At 36.7% G+C, this 23456-nt stretch overlaps 1 protein-coding gene across 4 annotated transcripts; it reads right to left on the reverse strand.

Annotated features, from left to right (window-relative positions):
- Positions 1 to 5078: 5078 nt before the first annotated feature.
- On the reverse strand, positions 5079 to 19872 carry MOCS2 (molybdenum cofactor synthesis 2). Of its 4 annotated transcripts, none has more exons than XM_036741931.1 (7): positions 16913 to 16992; positions 16251 to 16288; positions 14126 to 14211; positions 11744 to 11871; positions 10956 to 11106; positions 9858 to 9981; positions 5079 to 6130 (listed from the first exon to the last, which is right to left on the reverse strand). In XM_036741931.1, the coding sequence occupies exons 4-7, from the start codon at positions 11862 to 11864 to the stop codon at positions 6062 to 6064; spliced, it is 465 nt and encodes a 154-aa protein (XP_036597826.1). In that variant the 5' UTR covers positions 11865 to 11871; positions 14126 to 14211; positions 16251 to 16288; positions 16913 to 16992; the 3' UTR covers positions 5079 to 6061. The 4 variants fall into 4 exon arrangements, with proteins under 4 accessions (XP_036597826.1, XP_036597825.1, XP_036597824.1 ...); XM_036741930.1 differs by having other exon boundaries at positions 14067 to 14211; XM_036741929.1 differs by lacking the exons at positions 16251 to 16288; positions 16913 to 16992 and adding an exon at positions 19763 to 19872 and having other exon boundaries at positions 14067 to 14211.
- Between the last annotated feature and the right edge of the window lie 3584 nt (positions 19873 to 23456).

The following is a 23456-nucleotide window of genomic DNA, read 5'->3' on the forward strand; positions in this document are numbered from 1 at the left end:
CTTCATCCTTCAAAGGTACAGTCTTTTTGTGAGCCATTGTAACTTAAAAGAAAAATGTTAACCTTTTTTTGTTGTTCCTTCTATTAAAAAAATAAAAAGATGCTCTTCCATCTATAGAACTGTGACTGCACAGCCCTCTGCTGGAGGACTTTCTTAATTACATGACTACATTGCAGCGATGGCTTCTGGTTTGGAGTGAAAAAAACCATGAAGTTTAACTTACTCGGATACTCCATGACTATGTCTCAGGATGGGACTGAGTTAAAAAAAAGGGGCGTGGCGTTCAAAAGGGGAAATGGGTATATGCATCTGGGGAGTTTCTGTTCCCACAAAAAAAAAAACACTACTTCAGTTGAAATTTTGTTGCAGAGGACTGTTCTAGCTAAGCTATACAAGCTATAAGAAGACTTTCCATTAATAAAAAGAAATGCTAGGGAAGGTGGCCTAGCCATACCAGATATTAAACTGTACTATAAAGCAGTAGTCATCAATACTACTTGGTACTCGCTAAGAAACAGAGGAGTGGATCAGTGGATCACAAGATGCAGTAGTCAACAACTATAGCAATCCACTCTTTGATATACCCAAAGAATACAGCTTCTGGGCTAAGAATTCACTATTTTACAAAAACAAACTGCTGGGAAAATTGGAAAATGGTATGGCAGAAACTGGGCATAGACCAATATCTCACACCGTATACCAAAATAAAGTCAAAATGGGTTCATGACTTAAAAATAAAGGCTGATACTATAAGCAATTTGGGAGAGCAAGGAATAGTTTACCTATCAGATTTATGGGAAAGGGAAGAATTCATGACCCAACAAGAGATAGAGTGTTACAAAATGCAAAATGGATAATTTTGATTATGTTAAATTGAAAAGGTTTTGTATAAACAAAGCCAATGCAACAAAGATTAGGAGGGAAGCAGAAAATTGGGAGAAAATCTTTACAACCAGTATCTCTGATAAAGGCCTCATCTCTAAAATATACAGGGAACTGAGCCAAATTTATAGGAATACAAGTCATTCCCCCATTGAGAAATGGTCAAAGGATATGAACAGGCAGTTTTCAGAGGAAGAAATTGAAGATATCTATAGGCATATGAAAAAATGCTCTAAATCACTACTGATTAGAGAAATGCAAATCAAAACAACTCTTAGGTACCACATCTCTCCTGTCAGATTGGCTAAAATAACAAAACAGGAAAATGATAAATGCTGGAGAGGATGTGGGAAAACTGGAACATTGTTATATTGTTGGTGAAGTTGTGAAGTGATTCAGCCATTCTGGAGAGCAATTTGGAACTATGCCCAAGGGGCTATAAAAATGTGCATACCCTTTGACCCAGCAATACCACTTCTTAGGGCTATATCCCAAAGAGATCATACAAGTGGGAAAGGAACCCATATGTACAAATATATTTATAGCAGCTCTTTTTTGTGGTGGCAAAGAATTGGAAATCAAGGGGATACTCATCAATTGGGGAATGGCTAAACAAATTGTGGTATATGAATGTAATGGAATATTATTGTGCTATAAGAAATGAGGAGCAGATGGACTTCATTATAAGCTGGAATGACTTATATGAACTAATGCTGAGTGAGGGGAGCAGAACCAGGAGATCATTATACATGATTACAGACACACAGTATCTGTAAGGACTTTGACATACTTGACTCCTCTCATCAATTCAAGGTTCAAAGACAGCTCCAAAAGACTCATTATGGAAAAAGCTATACACATCCAGAGAAATAATTATGGAGTCTGAATGCAGATTGAGGCAAACTTTTTACTCTTTTTTTTCCTTCTTTTTTGGTTTCGTTTCTCCTTTCTCATGATTCATTCCATTGGTTATAATTCTTTACAACTGGACTACTACATAAATAAGTTCAGTGTGAAGGTATATGTAGAACTTACATTAGATTACATGCTGTCTTGGGGGCTAGGGGGGAGGAGAGGGAGGGAGAGAAAATTTGGAACCCAAAAACTTGTGAAAACGACTGTCGTAAACTAAAAATAAAAAATAAAATAAAAAAAGAAGTGCTGCCCTGAATAAATTGGTACATTTTGGACCTTGAAAAAAAAAAAACTTTCCAGAAACTTGAGGCTCTATAGCAATCTACTATACTAAAAAGCAGAACTGCTTGGAACCCCCAAAAGGTAAGAAATGACACCAAATCATAGAAGGGAGATGAAAAGAAGTGTTCTTGCTTCCCTAGGAATTTCTAAATTTCTTACTTTTACATGCAGTTAGTGATAGCAAATTCAGATGGTATTGGGCATTGGGATAGTGTACATACATGGAAAAGGCATAATCTATTTGCCTGCAAGAATAGCCTTATCTTCTGAAGCCAATGGACCACTCGCATTGATCAGAGTTCTGAAGCTTTTCATTGTTATTTTCCTTCACATTACTTGCAGCAATCTTTGGGCACAGTTTATTGGTTCTGCTTTCCTTCAACTCAGTTCGTGCAAGTTTTGACAAATTCTGAACTTTTCACAGGTACTATATTTCTCACAGTATACTATCTCATTACATTTATAAACCTCTTTTAATAGTCATTCCTTAACCAGTTGCATCACTGATGGTACCTTCTTTGCTTCTGGTTCTTGGCTACCATAAAAAAATTCTGCTACAAATATTACAGGGTAAAATGCTTGATGTCTGCTTCACTGTATGTGCAGCTTATGGACTTTTGTAACAAAGCTACATTTTTCCCCCTAGAATAGTAGGACCAATTTGAAATATCACCAACAGTGTAATATTATGCCTGTCCTTCCACTGCCTTTCCAACAATCACCATTCTAGCTTGTTGCCTTTGCAAATCTAATGGATATGAGGTAAAATGAGTTGTCCTAAACACGAGTTTAAAAAATCTCATTTGTGATTTGGGGCATGCTTTCATATGGCTGTTGATACAGAGTGGAAAAAATATTGGATTTGTAGTCAGAACTTTGGTTCTGCCTGTGTGTCCTGAAGAAAATCATTTTCTCGGGGTCTATTTCCTCATATGTGAAATGGGAAGGTCCAGTTGGCTGATTTCTCAGTTACTATTCCAATCCCGAATTCTACAAAACTAATCATTCTGAATATGTATTTTAATAGGAACTTAGATTTTCAGAGCCAGTGTCCTTGAAGACTGAGATTCCCAGATATTTAGGTCAAAGGTTTAGTGGTCTTTTGCTGTTCTTATATTTTAAAGAATATCTAAGTTTTGAACAACTCAGATTTCTGCTTCTCATTCTTGAAATGAAAGTACTAGGGAATAGAAGGCAGCTGTGACAATGTTGGTGTCACAGTAAACCTCTATTTCTCAACCACCCAGGATGGGTGATAGTTGTGCTAAGTCCCATGCAGTATTCCCAGGAGCTATAGATTCCACCACTGATTCCACAAATGTCCTGTTTAAATATTCATTTAATAACCCTCAGCATATATTATATGCAAAGCATTCAGGTTATCAAGATCAAATAAGGCAGTTCTTGTGGTTAAAGACCTTACTATCCTAGCAGGGCTAAGGTTAAACAGGGTTAACCAAAGGACCTGTGACAAGGGATTGATTTGTTCCAGATGGAGGCAAAAGACAAATTATTGATGACATTCTTTAGAAATATGGTGACTAAAATAAAAGAAGTATTGCTGAAGAAGTCTGACTTTCAGGGTAACAAATGCCACCACTAAAAACATTTTAAACATTTCTGAGTAACAAAAGAACATCTCAAAAATACCTATGATTCTACTAAAATGTTTGTATTAAGGGCATATATCTGATCTTTCTACAATGGCATAATACACATGAAAAACTATAATCCTACAATTTTTCTTTCTCTGGTACAGAAACCAAAAAGGAAAACATCTTAATTTTCACTCAACTTCCACAATTATTCACTTTTCTTCCATTAAAAAGTTCTATTCCAATGCTAGGTTGTGGCATGGATAGGACAACTATCACTTAAGCAAAGGCTTATGATGGTGGATCCTACTTAAGCACATCCCTTATTTTTACACACATATGATTGCATAAATAAATAATCATAGCTCATCTTCTGCTTTCATTTACTATTCCTAGGAAAATAGTGAAATTATTGTAAAACTTAATCAATTACAAAGTAATTACTCCTAGTTGAACTGGCTGTCTCAGGGACTAATCCAGACCTATCCATCTAATACAGGGCTGTCCAAAATGGGGCCCATGGACTGCATGCAGCCCTGCAGTGCGATTTATGTGGCCTGCCTACAAGCATAGAAATTTACATAAATGCCTTAGTAAACGAAGCTGAGCTATTGCAGAGCTCTCACTAAAACGGCAAATCAAAATATATTGTCTACTGTTTCAATAAAAACCTAAGGTTGGACAGCCCTGATCTAATATATGAGTTCTATATATATACTTAGATTCATTCAATGACATCAAGATTCTCCATTAATTATTTTAACTTAATATTAGCATGATAAATTGGCAAATTTAGAGTTGAGAATTTTAAAAAATCATTTGTCAGAGGATCTCTGAGAGTAGCTATCCTCTCTACTTGGAGTGAGCTCAATTAATCTTTTGCTTTTACTATTTTATTTCTGGACCACCAAATAAAATGAGTATTTTCATATACAAAGTAGAAGGGAAAAAAGATGGCATATGAAGCCACAAACTACAGCTTGCTTTTTCTTCTATATTAAGTTCAGTATGTAACTTTCAAAGCTGACCTGCTGGTCTGTGGTTCTTTCTGGCTTTTCTTCAGTTTGCTTCTGTAATTTTTTTAATGTTTCAATCACTCTTTTTTTTTTTTACCTCTCCCCTTCCTCTCATATTCAACTCACCCCTCACTGCCATTGAAAGAAAAACAAATACACACCAAAATAGTTGTAACAAGTCTGTGGTCAAGCAAAACAAATTCCCACATTGGCTGTGTACAAAAAAAGAATGTCCCTTTCTGAGCCTTGAATTCATCACCTCTCTTGGGAGGTGGGCAGCATGCTTGGGTCTCTGGAATCCTGGCCGAGCCCTACAGTACATTGTTCTTAAGCATTTAGAACTGTTCACAGTTCCAAAGTCTTTTCAGGCTTTTTTCTTTATAATGCAATCATAAATCATTATCTAGTTCTCCTCATTTCTAGTTCTTAATCAGTCCATACAAGTCTTAAATGGGCCCAATGTTGAATGACAGACATCAACACAAGTGATAGTTAATGAATATATTTTTTTAATTATATAACTAATTTACTGGCTTTAAAATTCATATAGAATTGAGAATGAATCAAGAAAAATGTACTTGAATTGATCTGCGGTAAGAAAGAACTTCAAAGCTTCTGAACATACATAACACATTACTATATTACATTCACTAAAAAAATTATTTGACCTTTCATGCCCCAGGATGGATATGTATTTTTATTACATATATGTTTTCTAGAGTTATGTGATTAGTTAAGTATTAAAAGCACAAAGGCCATTGAACTCTCAAGATTGACTGAAATATTTATTTCAACTTTAAATTTCTTTGCTCCTTGGTTTCATATGCCAAATCAATAAAGTAGAAAATAATTATACCGGGGCACCTATTTCAACTTTACCAATTCCTATGTCAATACTGATTTTCTAGGAGGAAGTATAAATAAGAAGGAAGGAGGAGCACACATCTGTAAGCAGACACAAAATTAGCTTGGTAGTAGAACATGCTTACTTCTCTTATCCCTCCCTAAATATAAATCATGTCATTATGCCTTCCAACCTCTCTTATTCCTAAATCCCCCCCTAGTCTTTTTCCTTGCTGCTTCATTGCAATGCTATAAGAGCACCTGCCTTTGGCCAAATATCATGAGATTGCTGAATTAAATTAAATTTAAATTTATATAGCATTTTAAAGTTTACCAAACATTTCCCTGCTCACAACCCTGTAAGTTAGGTAATATCATACCGGCTTAAAAGAAAAGTGAGGTTCTGAGAGGTTATTATGACTTTGCAACAGTCAAAACACCTAATAAGAGTTAGACATGAAGTCCAGCTATGTCCACTTTACCATAGTGCCTCAGAAAGATCAAAAAGGCTCAGAAATAAAGTACAAATTAGTCCTTTTTTGTCCAAAAGCATTCTTTGTTTCTTTTCCACGATGATGTTTCTTCTTCATATAGCTCCTAAAAATAAAAAAAAATTTAAAAATACAGCATTTTCCTCACAATAAGTATAAAAGTTCTGAATAAAATAGTCAAACTAAGTCTCCTTCCATTTAAAACTCTACTGTTTCATATGAACGTATAAATTTGGATTTTTTTTAAAGTCCTTACTTAAATTCTTCAGCATCCATTGAAGATCTACTGTGATGCTTCTTCATGACAAATAAAGTGAATGGAAATGAATTTCCAAGACTATGCCAAAGTATGAATTCTAGCAGGTCCTACCAAGCTAGAAAGGACTGAAGTATATATTAGGTGACAATCTATGTCTGTTATCTAAGATTTAGTCATGTTAAGTTCCCAAGGATGCTTCCCCACACAGTTCACTACAGCAATTCAAGATGATTATTTCCTAAGATGTAGAGACACAAACCTACAACATCACAACCCAAATTATTTTTCTCTAAATATAAGAGTTTTCCCTATCAATAGTCAGATTACCAGATTGCTTTAAGTCTAAGGTATGATGGATTTGGGTTTAAATCTTGGCTCAGCCATTTATTTTCTGTGTGTTTGGTCAAATCCTCTTATCTCTCTAGGTTTCATTTAATAGGCCATCTATTAAACAAAGGAGTTAAACTAGGTGAATTCTAAAATCCTTTCCAGTTCTAAATCTGTGAACCCTCTGTTCCACTCAGTTAAATAAAGAATATTTGCAATAGGGCTCTACATTCCTCTCTATTCCTCTTCTGTTCTCAGAATATAAACTTTAATTATACTGCAATTTAGCTGAGGAATATGGGCATAACACTCTCTGTTCTCTTCTCTCTACTGACCAAGTCTTCTCTGGAAGTGGTACACATGTAGGGGGAAGAAGTGAACCAATCTCAATGTGATTATGCTCCTGTTCCCCTTCTACACCAAAATTACAATCATCCTCTATGAAAAATCATGGTACATGCCAACAACCTGACTAGAACTTTTTTTCCTTTCAGTTTCTTAAAGAACTGGTTTTTGGAAGCTCATGTTTCTATCTTACCTGTCTATCCTTGACAGCACCCTTAAACAAGAGGGCCCCTCCTCCTGCAACACCACCTTTTTTTGGTCTGATAACACTCCTTTACATATTTTCAAAGATGTTTAGTCAAGATGGCAGTTGGCTTTCATCTAAGCACTGACCCAAAACTTAACCTATCTGCCAAGACAGAATACTACTTTCCAAGAAAAAGAATTCCTTTCACTCTTGACTAAATGAATCCTAAGAGGAATTACAATAAGGGAAGATTCCTATTATACTACACAAGAGTAGAAAGCTAAAGTTGAACTAGTAAGGAAGTGATAAACTCTTTGGTACTATTATTGGCTTTCCAGGCTAATGATAACAGCTCATACTTTTACAGCACTTGAATACTTATAAAATGGGGCCATATATCCCATATGTGAGACTAAAAGGCTACATAATTTACTTAAGATCACATAGCTAGTAAAAAGCAGAGAAAAGGCTTGAACCATTACCTTCTGACTCCAAATACACTACACTTTTGGCATATTACATTGCCTAGGCAGCCATCTAGTCCTCCCCAGGCATTTTTAAAAAAATTCTATTTGTCTTTTTTTCTAAAAGCACTGTCCTGTCACTGTCCAATATCATTTCCCAAGCACTCCACTACCCATATTTTCAAGAAACACCAATTTGCTTAGATCTAGTTTCCACTGATAATTTAATATCAACCTTGAAATCCTGTTCTAGGTCAAAACTCATTTTTTATACTCTGGTAGCCCAGCTATGGTCATTTAATAACAGAAACAGCACTTCTGTCTTTGGAAATACTCTATTTGCTTACATTGCCTAACACATAAGAGGTAGTTAATGAATGTTTGTTATTTGGTGATTTGAATAAAATTATTTCTCTTGAGATGTATCATCCCTGGATGGCTATTAGAAGTCCCTCCCATATTTCCTTGACCGAGATATATAAGAAGAAAGCATACGGGCATCTCACTTTCCTATCTAGTTCTTCCATGGGTTCAGGAAAACAAAAACAAAAACCCCAAAACAAAAAAAGTAGAATCCCTTATACAGCTGGAATAAGAATTATAACCTACACACAAGGTCACAGGACAGGAAGTGCTCATGGATAGGGCTAAAAGCCTTTTTAAGACTAAGCAATACTCAACTAGTCACCTACCACAACATTTAAACGTGAAATACATGTTCAAAGAAACAATATTGTTTCTCTTGATATTATCAAGTACATCCTATAGCCATACACCAAGGATTTCCTTAAAAAATGATCAAAGTAAGTAAACCCAGAGACCAAGTCTTTTCCCCTTGAATTCTACAAAAACAAAACAAAAAACCTAATTTAAAGTCTTTCTGAAAGTATAAGTTGATAATCTGAATTAGTAGGAAATTGGTTGCCAAGATTATCAACTTATCCATTTTGATAGTGGCCCTACTAATCCTAAAACACTTTTTTGTGAACAGGATTCTTTGCATCTTTGTCTTAATACTTTTTTCCCCACTTAAGTAGTATTATCTATTCAAAAATGCAACATATGTATTTTAACGAGTTTCAAAAGTAACTTTAAAAAACAAACAAACCACTTCTTATTTAATACTATGGGTATGTGTGGAGGAGGTAGGGAAGGTTAAGGAAGATTTAGAATAACTCTATCTCCTCCTTAATGGAAAAAAGAAACCAAAACCTGGAATCAGAAAAGGAACACGTTATATGAGGTGTTTGTAAGTCTCAGTGTTTATGATGTGGCCAAAACCCAGATTTCATGTTAATGGAGAAAGTTTAAAAAGTTTATCTAAAATTAGTTGTTAATTTTTAGTTCAATGTATATTGAGTATCTAAATACTTCTATAGAGAATATAATGTCATTTTTAAGTCCTAAATATTGTTAGCTCAATTCAACACAAAGTCAATCAAATAACTTATTGAGGGCCTCATATATAATTCAATTAGGACTTTGCTCTTCTTCAGGGAAGCACCATGGAGTAGAAAGTGATTTGAAAGCTACTACTTCCTGGCTCTGGAGCCAAGAAGGCCTGGTTTCAATTCTGCCTCTGACGCATACTTGGTCTAGGCAACACTTTCAGACTATAAATTTCAGAGAAGGTGACAATTTGCATTGGGACAGGGAGTTTCCTATAACAATGAAATCATAGATCTAGCCCCTTTCCCCCCATCACATATATTTCAGGTACCATAGGGGATCTATAAATGGCTCTTGCTCTCAAGGGATATAAACTCTTTAAATTAAAAGATATCAAGAAAATGAGCTCAAAGGAAAGATTAATTTGAGCCTGAGTGGTCAGGGGAAAAGTATGAAAATATAGAGTGAAGAAGGGATAATGCCCCAGGCAAGGGAACATATAGTTGGTAAAGCATAAGCACGTTCGAGGAACAGTTTATAGACAAGGTTGGCTAGAAAAGAATTCACGAGAGAAGTAACAGAATGTAAGGCTGAAAAGGTAGATTGGGAATAGAATGTGAAGGGCCTTGAATGCCAGGATAAGAAGTACTGCCTTTGTCCTATATATTTTAGTGTTTGTAAATAATGGAGGAATATGACATGATGGGAACAGTGTTTTAGGAAGCTAACTGCAATGGATTAGCCCTAAGGTCGTAAGTATTCCTTAGCATACATAATGCTACAAAATTCAGGAATAAAATTCTTTGTATTCTGGAGTATATAAATATGTTCAAATGACAAAGTCAGATATCAAGTTTTTTACCTTTTTCCAAATTGGAACTTTGGCTTTTAATGTATCAATAATATACTTTACAGCTTCAAGGGATGCAGCCCTGTGTGCTGAAGACACAGCAATGACCACACTTGCTTCTGTTACTGGAACTATGCTGAAATAAGATGGAGGGGGAAAATGTTTTAAAATAAACTTGATCGACTTGTATTTGAAATAATAAGGAAGATCTGCTAGGCACAACTTACGACTAGGGTTTACTATAAGAATATCATACGGTTCTTAAACATAGTGTTGAAACTGTATTCTGTACCAAAGCTGTAACCAAATGGGAAAACAGAAGTTGAGCCAATTTGTTGCTACATATCTATCCCATCTTTTAGGGAAAGGGAAGAGTCAATTATATTGTACACATCATGTTGAATATTCTATGGCACATCTGAGTAGAGGTCTTTTCTACCTAATATCCACTATACATTGTGCCCCCTAATAAACACTGACCCCATTTCAAGAATTCCCTAGAAAACCTGAAACTCCATTTCTCTTTTTTTCCCCAATTCCTTTACCATCCTTATAATTTCTCTTAGTCATAAGAATAGGAACTAAATTAAATGTCTACAAGTCATTTCACTTTAAGTAGAATAGCTAACATGATAAGCAGGATCCATAAAAAGTACAATCTGATTCTTCAAAAGAAGAAAAGAAAAGAAAAAGTCTGAGGATACTGGTCCATTAGACTCATAGGTCGTGGACAACTGAGAATTTTCAAGAATTTTAAGTATGTCCTATAGCCATATTTTTGCTAATTCCTACTGCTATCAGACAGAGCACAACAAAGTTATTGATGCTACGGCACACTATGTGTAGAAAGGTCTGGAATAAATTATGCTGATGAATTTCGTGTTTGGCCAAAAAAAGGAGAAAGAAAAAAAAAAGAAAAAGCTTAAAAAGAGAGCCAAAGGTGAAATATCACAACTGTCCTCATATTTTTACTACATATACATCTTCCTCCCATGATGTAGCTCAGCTACAGTATTATTGTGTCAAATACTGCACATTATATCAACACAAGTTTTCAAACAGCAGCAAACGGCATTGAAATTGACAAAGATGAAACGAGGCCCCACTCACCCAAGCCGATGGCACACAGCTATATGCTTGACTGGCCACTGCTGTCTAACAGCAACACATATTTTTCTGACTTCAGCTTCTGCCATTGGCACATATGCTTCATATTCTAAGCTAACAACTTTTTTCCCTTCAAAGTTATTTCTTGTAGTCCCTAAAACAGAACAAAAAATTTAATTAGTGACAAATCACATATTTCCTTAAAAATACAAATATTATATATCAAAAGAAAAACTTTTTCTCTCCAGAGAATAAACTTAATCAGTCCAATATTAATTTAAGAGTTTTTCCAGAACCTATGTAGTAACTGTAATTGACTATTTGTAGACTTAGATTTAAGGAAAAAAACTAAACATGGAAGAATTATCATAGAGGCTTCCAAACTGCACAAAGTTATTTCACTCAGAGGAATGAAACAGTATTCCTCTTATGGCACCACTAGGTGATATTCAACACTCAAAAGAAAATAATTTATGTTACTGTATTGTTTCTAAAATAGGAGAATTTTTCTTCAGCATTAAGAGAAAAGTAAAAACATTCCAAATAATGATGGTACATTTTTTCCTGATCCTTACATATCAGAATTTGAGCTGCAGTTTTTTGGAACTTACTAAAATACCAAATAAAATTTTAAACGAATGAGTTCCTTAACATCACATTTGTCAGAATATTTATTAGTAAACCTTGAAAATTTTGACTCAGAAGTCATGTTTCAGCTGAACAGAAACAGAACCATCAGATGACTGGATTGTTCCTGTGCTGCTTAGAAAAGCGTAAAAATTAAAACTCACCCACAAACAGAGACACAGCTCCACAGACAGGAGAAACCACCAACTGTGAGACTTCATCTACTGAGAGCTTCTCAGCAGTAATTTTGATTACATCTTTAGGTTTGTCTTCAATTGCACTCATAGATTCCCTAGAAGTAAAAACATTTCCAGAATTCATTAAGCATTAGCACTAACCTTTTCTTTCCCTTCTCAAGTATTAGAAGATGATAAAGTGAACTGGTTGGACGCTGAGGTTGGAAGTCCCTACCTTACAAGCTAACTGTGTATAATGTATTTACCAATGCAGTGAGTGATGTTTTGGGAGAGACAGCCTTTAATTTATGTTCATGTAGGATATAGCAGGAGTAATTACAAGTCAAGTATGATGACAACAATGGAATTGTTTCATATTTACATCACACTTTGCTGTTTACAAAGTGCTTTCTTTACAGCAACTTTGTGAGGTATTATTATCCCCATTTTACAGTTGGGGAAAATAAGGCTCAGAGCAGTGACGTAACTTGCTTGAGGCCATAAAACTAAAGGCTGAGTTGAGTCTCAAGACCCAGAAGGACAGGAATTCTTCTGCAGCTACAATCTTGGTCTTCAAGATTTTAAATTTCAAGTTGGCCCTGCTTACAGTGTCTCCCCTACAGGCCCTCCAGTCTCTGGAAGAATTGGCTCTGATGATTCATTTCCTCCTACTCCACAATTTCCTTGTCATACTATCATCTGCCCAGGTGAGGGCCATTTATTATTGTATCTAGCAAACAACACAATCCTTTCATGCAAGCCCTGACCCTGAAGTCTGCTGTCTCCTTCCCCCCTCCCTTCCTCTCCTGCACTGGAGTTGCTCTTGTACTAAGTTCCAAAGGGTTGCAGCAGTGAGAAGGGAAGAACAAGCTAATAATTACAGCAAAGTCATGAATACAACTTGTGCCATATCCTTGCAAAATCCTGGCTATATATCTACGGAGAGAAAAGTTTCTTCCATACTATTACCAAAGCAAAGGCCTAGAAGATACAGGCAAGCACAGCTACAGCCAATTCACCACCATACTTTCTTTCTACCTCTTTCTTTTAAAGAACCATAATCAGTGACCAATCTTTGGCTTGGAAACTTTAAAATACAGCTTATTTTCCACAGCCATAATTTACGTTCCTTTAAATGGCCCACACCACTGCAAGAATCGTTTATGGCTAGTTCTGAGATTATGTAACACAAGTTCAGAAATTATTTTTTTTAAATTGTAGAAATGAAACAGATTCATATGTAAGGAAATATTCCTTCTGATATACATCCAAAGAAGGCAAACAATGCTGTATGTATGCAAATATATACATATACATATATATTCATATGCATATATGTGTATATATATTTTATATAACTATCACATTTGAAGGCACTTGTTTAGATGTAAAGAAAATAAAATGTTCTAAACTTTAAAATGAGTAACATAAACCACGCCACATTCTTCCTGTCTACATTAGGCCAAGGCTGGGACACAGATACACATTAAATGATGACCTTATACTACATACAATTAACATCAGATTTCAGTTGAAGTTTACAAAGATGACATAGCCCTGGTGGGCCAGGGTAGTGCTATGTCAGGCGCTGCTTGCCAGGTTCACACAAAAGAAACAAATGCTATCCCCTGGTAAAGTATAACATTTTCCCATTCCAGCAATGAAATACTCCTTTGTCCATTACTTTGATTAAGATTCTTGTGCATGTGAATGAAAAACAACCAATACAGGAAGCAGTGTGGTACAAGAGAAAGAGCAATGAGTCTACAGCCAGAGGACCTAAGTTCAAATTATACATCTGATGACTGTCACCTACATGACCTTGAGCGAGTTGCTTAATTTCCCTGGGTCTCAAGTTTCCTCATCTGTAAAGAGAGGGAATCAGACCAGATGCCCTCTGAAGTCTCTTCTTGTTTTAGAAACTCTCAGGGATGGGGAACCTGTGGCCTTGAGGCCACATGTGGCCTTCTAGGTCCTTGAGTTCAGCCTTTTGACCGAGTGCAAGTTTACAGAACAAATCCTTTCATTAAGGGGATTTGTTGTGTGAAGTGTGGATACAGTCAAAGGGCCACGCTTGAGGACCTAGAGGGCTGCATGTGGCCTTGAGGTCACAGGTTCCCCACCCGTATGAGTCTACAATGCATGAATGCTTCAGACTGATATTAACATGGCATCTTGGAATAAAAGTACCTGATCCGGGCACAAAACAAAACAAAACAAAAAAACCAGCAAGCCCAAGAGAATTGCTGACAAGTTTTCTCATATATTTTTCTTCTATGTGATTCTGGCAACAAGTGGAAACCATACATACCCCAACAGCCCAGAGTTATTATCCTCCGCTAATGGGGGGAATGACTGCAATCTCATCACCTGGCTGTAGGAACAGGAGTTGATCTCCAAGCTGGACATATTCCTGACGAACAGCAAATATCACTTGATCTCTTACATCAGCTAACCTAAAGAAAAAAGAAAAGCTAAACCGTCATTTTAAAGAAGCTACCAGAGTTGTGATAAATACGTTTCTAAGATCAACAACTGAAATTTCATTCTTTTCAAAATTCAAAATATGAAAACTCAATCCAGAGAAGATATATTTATTATTCTATAAACAAAGGCAAGAAGCACATAGAAAAATGGAAAAAAAAACCCATCAAAAACAAGAATTGAGCCATTCATGAGAGAAGGGAAAAGGTAAAAAGAAAAAAATAAAATGAAACTACACAGTAAACGATGTACATTACTCTACATATTACTCTCCCTTTGTATGGGGCTAAATTCACTTTATGAAAGAACTCAAAACAAAAAGGGAAATCTTTTGCTCAAAATCAATTTTTTCCTTTTCTCTCCCCAGTGGAAACAGAATGCTTTATCTGTGCATTCTATAACTTTTGCATACTGATAACACCGTTAGTCAAGATTTAAACCTACTTATGTTGAACTTTTTTTTACTGCTATTTAGGGGAATATGAATTGGCTTGGTATATCCTCAAATGATTTTTAAATGCTATTGAACGTATAAATTGCCATTTTTGTTGGGTGTCATCCCAAAGCTTATCAAGCAAGCTTTCAGATCTAGCCTTTTTAGTCCAACAGTCAAGCCCTTTCACTGCTCTCCCCACTTAACCAAAAAGATGACATTAAGATTGCTAATAAATGAGTGGCTGAGTGATCAAGACAGTTTTTACTGCAAAGCGTCTTTTTCTTGTCTGCACCTGTGATCCAATACTGCAGTGTTGCAGGTCAGTGACTTTACCTTAGTCTTAAACAATTTTCTGGGTGCACTGAGATATTAAGTAATTTGCCCATAGTCATACATGTGTGAGAGACAGATCCTCCTGACTCCAAGGCCAGGTTCCTAACCAATGTGCCACTCTGCCTTTTTATGTGTATCATACAACATTTTAAAAAATATGTGCTAAAGATGATATATGCTAGGTCACAGAAAAGCAGGATTTCCTAGCACCTTTTCCACAGGAGCTGGCTTCTGGACAGGGCCAGAGGTGTTTCTACATGATTGGGCACAGGAATGGCCTTCTCTTTTTTTTTTTTAAAGCTTTATAAACAGACAGGCAAACTCAAAATACAAAGTGCTCTAAGTTCAACACCAGGTTATTCATTTAGTCTCACTCTAAATAGAGGTAGATACATGTTCATGTTATAAGTCTGTGCATTCTCTCCTGAAAGCTATTAATCATTACTAAAACTACCATATTATATCTATATTAAATGTCCATATTAAAGATTAAAACTATATTACAGAATAAGTAGAAAAATAATTTATGAAAGTATCCAAGAGTTACTATTAATGTTTTCAAAACTTGAAGAAATTAAATAACTCGAAAAGTAAATTCTTGACATTTCAACTTTAAAATTTGCAAGTTTGAAAAGTGATCAAACTTGTTAAAAATTTTCATAACAAAATTTGTCGCAATTAATATAGATTATAGGATTTAGAGCAGAAGCAAAAGGCAGTACCCTGCCCTATAGGGGCTTATAATCTTAGAGACTGTCTAATTAAAACATCACATTTTATAGATGAGAAAAATGAGGCCCTAGGAGATAACATAAGTTGCCTAAAATTACGCTGGTAAAAAGTAGCAAAGGCAGCATTCAAACCCTTTTCTCCTGATGCCAAATTCAATTTTATTTCCACCATACCACATTAACTCCAATGTCTCCTCAGGAAAAAAAAAAAAAAACCTGAAAACTGATAGCATTAAAAAAAAAACTACCAGTAAAAACCAACTTAGTGAATACTATTTTTTATATCCTGTTTGCAGATACTTAAATCCAGACATTTAAATTCCCTCACTTTTTTAGCTGTCAATTTTACACATTTTGTATGACAGGAGTATGGGAACGTGTTGTAGGAACTGGAAATATTGAGAAATAACTAAATCTAGAATTTTTTAAAGAGATGAGGACCAGCAATGCTATTTAAGATCGGTCTGTTTACTGTCAAGATCGAATTCCACAAGGTATCCCTCTTCCTTACACAGCAAGTCATGGTCCTGCTTTAGGATGTCAGCTAACCTATGCAAAAAAAAAAAAAAAAAGAGAGAGAGAGAGAGAGAGAGCTCTTGCAATATACCATATAGTCAGATGAATAAATAGTAACATAAAGTAGTCTGGTGACCAACAGAAATACGGGCAAGAACAGGAAAAAACAAATACTTGTAAAATCAGGAACAAAGATTACTTAATTCATCTGTGCCAGGGAAAAGCAGTTGTGCCAACTGGTGATATGACCACACAATTATGCCATGGGAATGTAGCTCTGAGATCATCTAATCCAACTCCTTCATTTCAGAGAAAAGTAAACTTAAGTCTAGAGAGGTTAAGTGACTTGCCAAAGGTCATACGGCTAATTTGGCACAAACTCAGGATCCTGTGACACTTGGTACTCCTAGTGCTCTTTTCAGTATGCCACACTGCCTTCTTTATTCTCTGGAGACTATAAGAACCATATGTCTCACCAGCAGAAAATGACCCCTTGAGTAAAGTCCAGTCTACCCTTTTAACACTGAATGAGTTATCAGTGATCACCACTCAGGACTGCCCTTACTCTGGAAATGGAGAGATGGCACTTAAGACCACACCTTACAAAAAGGCCTCCCACCCTCACCAACCCAACATATTCCACAAACGTTAAACTACCTAGGATGTCGACTTTCAATCTCTTCCCACAGCTTCAGAGACTTTATTTGTTGTGGCACAGAAATGGTCTCTGAACGAACACCTGCTAATTCAGCACTTCTTGCAAAATACAACACAGTAACCTACAGAAAGCAGGGGAAAAAGGTCATCAATAACATGCCACAGTCTTATTTCTCCTCCCAAGTAGAAGAAAAAAAACTTTAGAATTTTAGGAAAAGTCCTTCAGGACAATATAGTTTAATTCATTTATTTGTCAGATGATGACATTGAAGTTTAAAAAGTACCCAAAGTCACATGTAATTAATGCCATGAACAGACCCTTGGTTTACTGACTTCCCAGTTCAGCGTCCTTTCCCAGGATACCATAAACACCCAAATCTTAAATTACCGTACCTTGCAAGTATATAATTTTAATTAGCTAGGCACAGTACTTTACAAACAATAAGTATTAAACATATGTTTGTCAAAGTGAATGGAATTGAAAATGTACATATAAAATTGTTAACAAATCAAGAAATTCAGACCTTGAGAAAATTAATAAAATTCTTAGCTGTTTTGAAGAAAAATTTTCAGGTTTTCAAATTCAAACTCCATTAGCATATAGTTTCCTTAGATCTTTCCTCAAACTTTGAAATATGTTTTATCTGTCATTTTACTGCCAGCAAATAACTCACAATAATCTTAGACTTGCTTTCATTTGTACATCAGTCAGGTATAAAGACTTTGACTAATAAGTTAAATTTTTTTTAATTATACCTGACCAACTAAGTGAAAATTTTTATATATCATGAAATAACTCATGGATGCACTATTTTAACAGAAGGGGCCACAGTTTCCTCATCTATAAAGTGAGGGGGTTGGACTGGATGGTCTCTAAAATTTCTTCACAGGACTCTTAAGTCGTACGGTCCTATGACCCAGTTGCTGAAGATTATGTTATACAACATACAATATAATACTAACATTTACAAAAGCAGGTAGAAGCAGGTGGGTAAAAACAGGGACTGAAATCATGAGGACTTGAAACACAGGACAGACAGCTTAATTAATCCCCAGGCTCACTAAGAAACTCTGGCAACCATGAATTCAAAGGCATTTCAAGGAAGTTAAATAAGTAATGCTCCAAGATGCAAGGGAAAACATTAATTACCAAACAATCATCAGCTCTAATTTACTGAAATAAATTCATCACTGGACAATTTTACACAAATGGAGTCTATTTCTTTAAGTGAACACATGATTCCTGTCATTTTAAAAAAATTCAAATACTGTTCCAAGCACCTGCAACAAAAGTTACAACTTTACTGATCACTTTGTAACATCAAAAAGGGTTTGGTATTATTCTTGCTGAAGTCAAGAGCCAGGGCTGTACTGACAAGAGCTGGGGAAATAAAATAAAAATTAAGGTGAGGCCAGTTAAGGTTCACTTCAACCTGACACAAACCTGGCTCCAAACCAGCGAGGTGAACTTTAACTTGACTACACAAAACTGAGAGGGAGCAGGGGAGCTTTTTAAAGAGACCTCTCTCAATATCCCCAGGCACTGTCTGTCACAGAAGCCCCAGACAACTCAGGACAGATACCAAGATCACAGCTCTAAGAGCTAGAAGGGCTCTCTGAGGCTATCCTTTTACAGATGAGGAAACTGAGTCCTAAGGGGGCTAGGTTATTTGTCCAAGGTCACAGAGGCAGTAAACATCAGAGGCGGGACTTGAACCTAGGTCCTCTACCTCAAGATTGTAGTTAAAACTTGAAAAAAAAATAATTAAAATTTAAATAGGTCACCCCTGTTAATGCATCCCTATGACTCTTTTTAAAAAATCATTTAATTTTTTTATTTTTCTCAATTACACGTAGACAAAAGTTAACATTTTTTAAAAAAAAAATACAAGTTCCATATTCTTTCCCTTTTCTCCCCCACCTTGAGAAGGCAAAACAATTTCATAAAGATTATACAAGTGTAGTCATGCAAAACATTTCCACATTAGCCATGTTGCAAAAGAAAACACAGACAAAAAAAAACTCCCAAGAATAGTATAGAAAGTTTAAAAAGTATGCTTGAGTCTGTATTCAGACTCCATCGGTTCTTTCTCTGGAGGTGGATAACATTTTTCATCATGAGTCCCTAGGAATAGTCTTGGATCATTCTATTGCTAACAATAGCTAAGTCAACAAGTCATCCACAGTTGATCATCCTTCAATACTGCTGTTACTGTATACAACGTTTTGGTCCTGCTCATTTTACTCCTATCATTTCTTTTGACAAGATTCTCTCCTTTTTCTGGGGGGAGGGGGTCATAAGAGAAGACAGAGGTCTAGCCCAAGTTGGTGTGGAGATATGACAGTGTGACTGATGCCCCTTTAGTTTACTCAATCAATCAACATTTATTAATCACCTACTACATGCCAGGCACTATGCTAAGCAGGGAGGATACAAAAAGAAGCAAAAGGCAGTACCCTGCCCTATAGGGGCTTATAATCTAATCGGGGGGACAAATATGATAAAAACGTAAAAACATACATATAAAGCAAGCTTTATATAATGACTCAATTAGCATTTATTAAGCGCCCACTATGTGCCAGGCACTGTACTTAGCTCCAGAGACACAAAGAGGTAAAAGAAGGCCCCTGCCCTGAAGGGGCTTACAATCTAACGGAGACAACGGACAACGTGCAGGACTAGGGCAATAATAAAGCGAAGGAAGTACTCCATTTTCTAGGATCACGGATCTGGGGCTGGAAGGGACCCCGCGGTCATACCCAGCCCAAACCCCTCATCTTCCAGATGGAGAAACTGAGGCCAGAGAGGTGAAGCGACCCGCCTGAGGTCACACAGCCGGGGATCCTCACCTGGCTCTGCGGCACCATCCCGCCCCAGGTGGCCTTGACTCCGGACACCAGCCACCGACGAGCCGCCTCCCCAAAAGACCGGAGCAGGAGGCGGGAGCAGAGAGGCGGAGGCAGAGGAGGAGAAGAAAGTGGAGGAGGAAGGCGGGGACTGGCACAGACCAACAGTTTAAGACAGAAAGTTAGCGGACGCCTCCGGCTGCCCTCAGCTGAACACAGGGGCATGCGCAGACGCCAGCTGGAGGGAGCTACCGAGAGCGAGGTCCGGGAGTGTGCCCCACCCACTTCCTTCCGTCAGAATTCCCCGGGCTGAGATATCGCGAGAGCTTCCGCGCTTCGACTGTATCGGGAGAGCAGGGTTGTGGCGTCACTTAAAAGCGCCCGAGGTGGGCGTCGCATCGTCCGGAAAGGGCGAAGGGGATCGGGAAGTGAGGTTTTGATTTTCTGTGTCTTTTGTTTGCGTGGGCAGCTTTGAGACGGGACACGGAGGCGCCTTATCGAGGAGAACCGTACTTTGCTGCGGGTGACCCTGCAAAGCCAGAGCTGAGCTCGTGATTCCACTTTCTCCGCCCCGAAAACGTGCCCCTCCAAACGACTTCCCCGTCACTGCTGAGAGCATCTCCCCAGCTCCGGGCCGGGGTGCAAAATCCCCAGTTTCCTTCCCCCTCTCCAGCCTCGTAGATCCCTCATTCACAACTTAAATTGCAACGTTCTCCCTATTTAAGGGGTATTTACCACCACCCCCCCCCACCACACACACTCCAAGTCAGGCCCCGCCATACCTTTAGGGCTTTCGTGTTTCCAGTGACCACCCCATCATCCCGATCAGTCAACAAGAACTAAAGATGTTTCTTGTGGGACTAAGGATAAAAATTAAACAGCCCCTGGCTTCCAGGAGCTTAGTTTCTATTTCAGAAATAATCTATACTCCACACAACTGCTGAAGTAGTCTTAAAACGCTGGACAGATGATTTTTATTTCTACTTAAAACTCTGAAGGGACTCCCAATTGCCTCTATGATAAAATACAAGACAACAGGGTGTCTTAAAGCCTATTTCAGACTGACTGCAATTTATACTACACTCATTTTTGCACTCAATTCAACAATCACTTTTTTATTTAACCTCTAGCTACAAAATAGGTACTAGGTGCTGGGAGTGGGCAGACAAAAACAAAACAATCCCAGTCGTGATGGAGCTCATCGAACGTGGGGAAACAAATACAGGGAAATAAATACAAGCTAAATGCAAAGTAATTAAGGAGAAGGGAAGAAGATTCACTGAAAACTTTATTGACGTTGAACTTTGAAGGGAGGTAGGGATTCTAAGAAGTGAAGATGAGAAGAGTGAACGTTCCAGACATGGAAAGATAGCCCGTGCAAAGAGATGGAGGAAGGAGATGGAATGTTGGCCCGGGAGCAGCAAGCATGTCAATTTGACTGGAACGTAAGAGTAACAAGACGATGTTACGAAGTCCGTTTGGAAAAAACAGGATGAAGCAAAATTCTAAAGGGCTTTAAATGATATAAAAATTAGTATTTAATAGAGGAAGCAACTAAAGCTTGTTTCTTGAAAGGAATGACATAGTTGGGCCTGTGCTGGCTTGAAGAGAAGAGACAGGGACACTGATTAGGAGATGTAGTGCAAATAGTGCTGGATTTAAAAGCAGGGGTTCAAAGCCTAGTCTTACCTCTGGTTCTGAACAAGTCAATTTCACTTGTTTGAACCTCAACGTCTTCAAATGAGTAATTTTTGTAAAGTTAGTAGGTTAGACTAAATGACTTAAAAAATCTCTTCCCTCTAAATCTATTAGCCCAAAATTTCCTTGACAATTCTGTGAGGTATTATGAATACTTATTTTACAAATAAAGTAATGGACTCAGAAAGGTTAAGTCATTCACTCAGGGTCCCACAGCCTGAAAATTTCTGAAGTAGAACTTAATACCTCTTTCTAGTCTAGTGCTTAGTTTCAGGCAAATATATGATAAGGCCAAAAATATTTGGGGAAATGTATTCATATAAATAAAACACTTGTCCCAATTGAACAGTATTGTGTCCTCCCGTTTCTCCAGTCTGTCAAGTTACCATTTAATATAAATCGTGCTAGATTCAAGAGTATACAACTAGTATAGTTCCAGGACATAGAATTGCCTCTGTTCTATCTAGGGCCTCACCTACATAAGAATGGAAAGGCTCATAGAAGTCCACTAATTGAGAAATCATTTTGCTTTGCCAACCCATTTAACAGAAAAAAAAAGTACCAATGACTTTCAGTCCTATAGTCCCTTCCAATTCCAAAGTGATAGTGGCAGAATAGTAGAAAATTGCCATGAATCTATGCCATGAATCACAGCTTTGAAACCATCTATGCCCCTTAATTGACTATTGGTATCTATGAATTTTTTTATCTATTGCCCAACAACTTGAGTACTATTGGAGGACTTGAACTCCATGCATATTTACATTAACACCAGTTCTCAAAATGTGGTCTGGGAATTCCTGGGGGTTCCTAAGACCCTTTCAGTAGGCTCAAGAGGCCAAAAATATTTTCATAATAATACTAAGGTATTTTAGTTTCTAATGTGGTAAATATTGATAGATATAAACAAAAGCTTTTTTGGTGGTCCTCAATAATTTTTAAGAGTGAAAAGAGGTGAGAACAAAGGGCGAGAACCAATGTGTGAAATGAAACCAGGAGACATAAAGAAATTACAATTAAATGAGATAGCTCACAGGTTTTCCTCCAAGAAGCAAATAAAGGACTTGACAGAGTTGGTTTCATCATCTACCCAAAGGCAACAAGAAACATAATTTCATGGTATATTTTGTCATCTTCTTTGAAGTGTTCCTGATGATGTCATATTAACTAACACCTCCATGGAGATAATGGCAGCTTAGTACCCAAACTATTTTGTCAAAGACAAAGAAATAAAGAAATTATAGGAAGAACTTTATATAATTCTCCAAACTAGGTCAACATAAACTTTGATAGTGACTTCAATATGAAAGTAGAGACGGGGATGTATTGTGACATGTATAACCCATGTTTAGATGTTATCCTCTTATGTGTTTGAATTATGATTATCTTCTGGACTCAAGAAGATGATTCAGAAAGAAAGAGGGTGATATTTTCAAAAAGGTCATATATATGCCATCATTCAGGATCAAGAAATGAAAGATTTCAAAGGTTGTTAGATTACTTAGTCTTCACAGCTGTATATCATGACTCTTCAAGAACACTAAATTATATAAAAATAAAATTGACAATACCTACAAGAAATCGCTGGTTACAGATGTGAGAATAATTTCAGAATTGTATTTTATTGCGATCAAAATAATACCAAATTAGAGGTAATGTTTTGTTGACATTACTAAATAATATACCTTACATGAAATATGCATGTGAAAGTAATGAGTCAGATGTAGTAGAAATGTAGTGGGTATTCCCAAGTATTGAGGATTTTGTTCTGGCATTGATTATATCTCCATATACAAAGTGGTGGAATAGACCAGAAGTATCAAACTAAAATAAAACTAATCTATATATGAAGATTCCTCCTGGACACATATTGACTTAGTTTTTAAAATGTAATGGTATAATGTTTTACTGTAAATTTATTTTTTAAATACTTCCTAATTATACTTTGGGAATGTTGTGGCAGTATCATATAGGAAATATGGTAGGAAGGACAAAGTTT

The sequence above is a fragment of the Trichosurus vulpecula genome, chromosome 1 (genome assembly GCF_011100635.1).
Source record: "Trichosurus vulpecula isolate mTriVul1 chromosome 1, mTriVul1.pri, whole genome shotgun sequence".
Lineage (NCBI taxonomy): Eukaryota > Metazoa > Chordata > Mammalia > Diprotodontia > Phalangeridae > Trichosurus > Trichosurus vulpecula.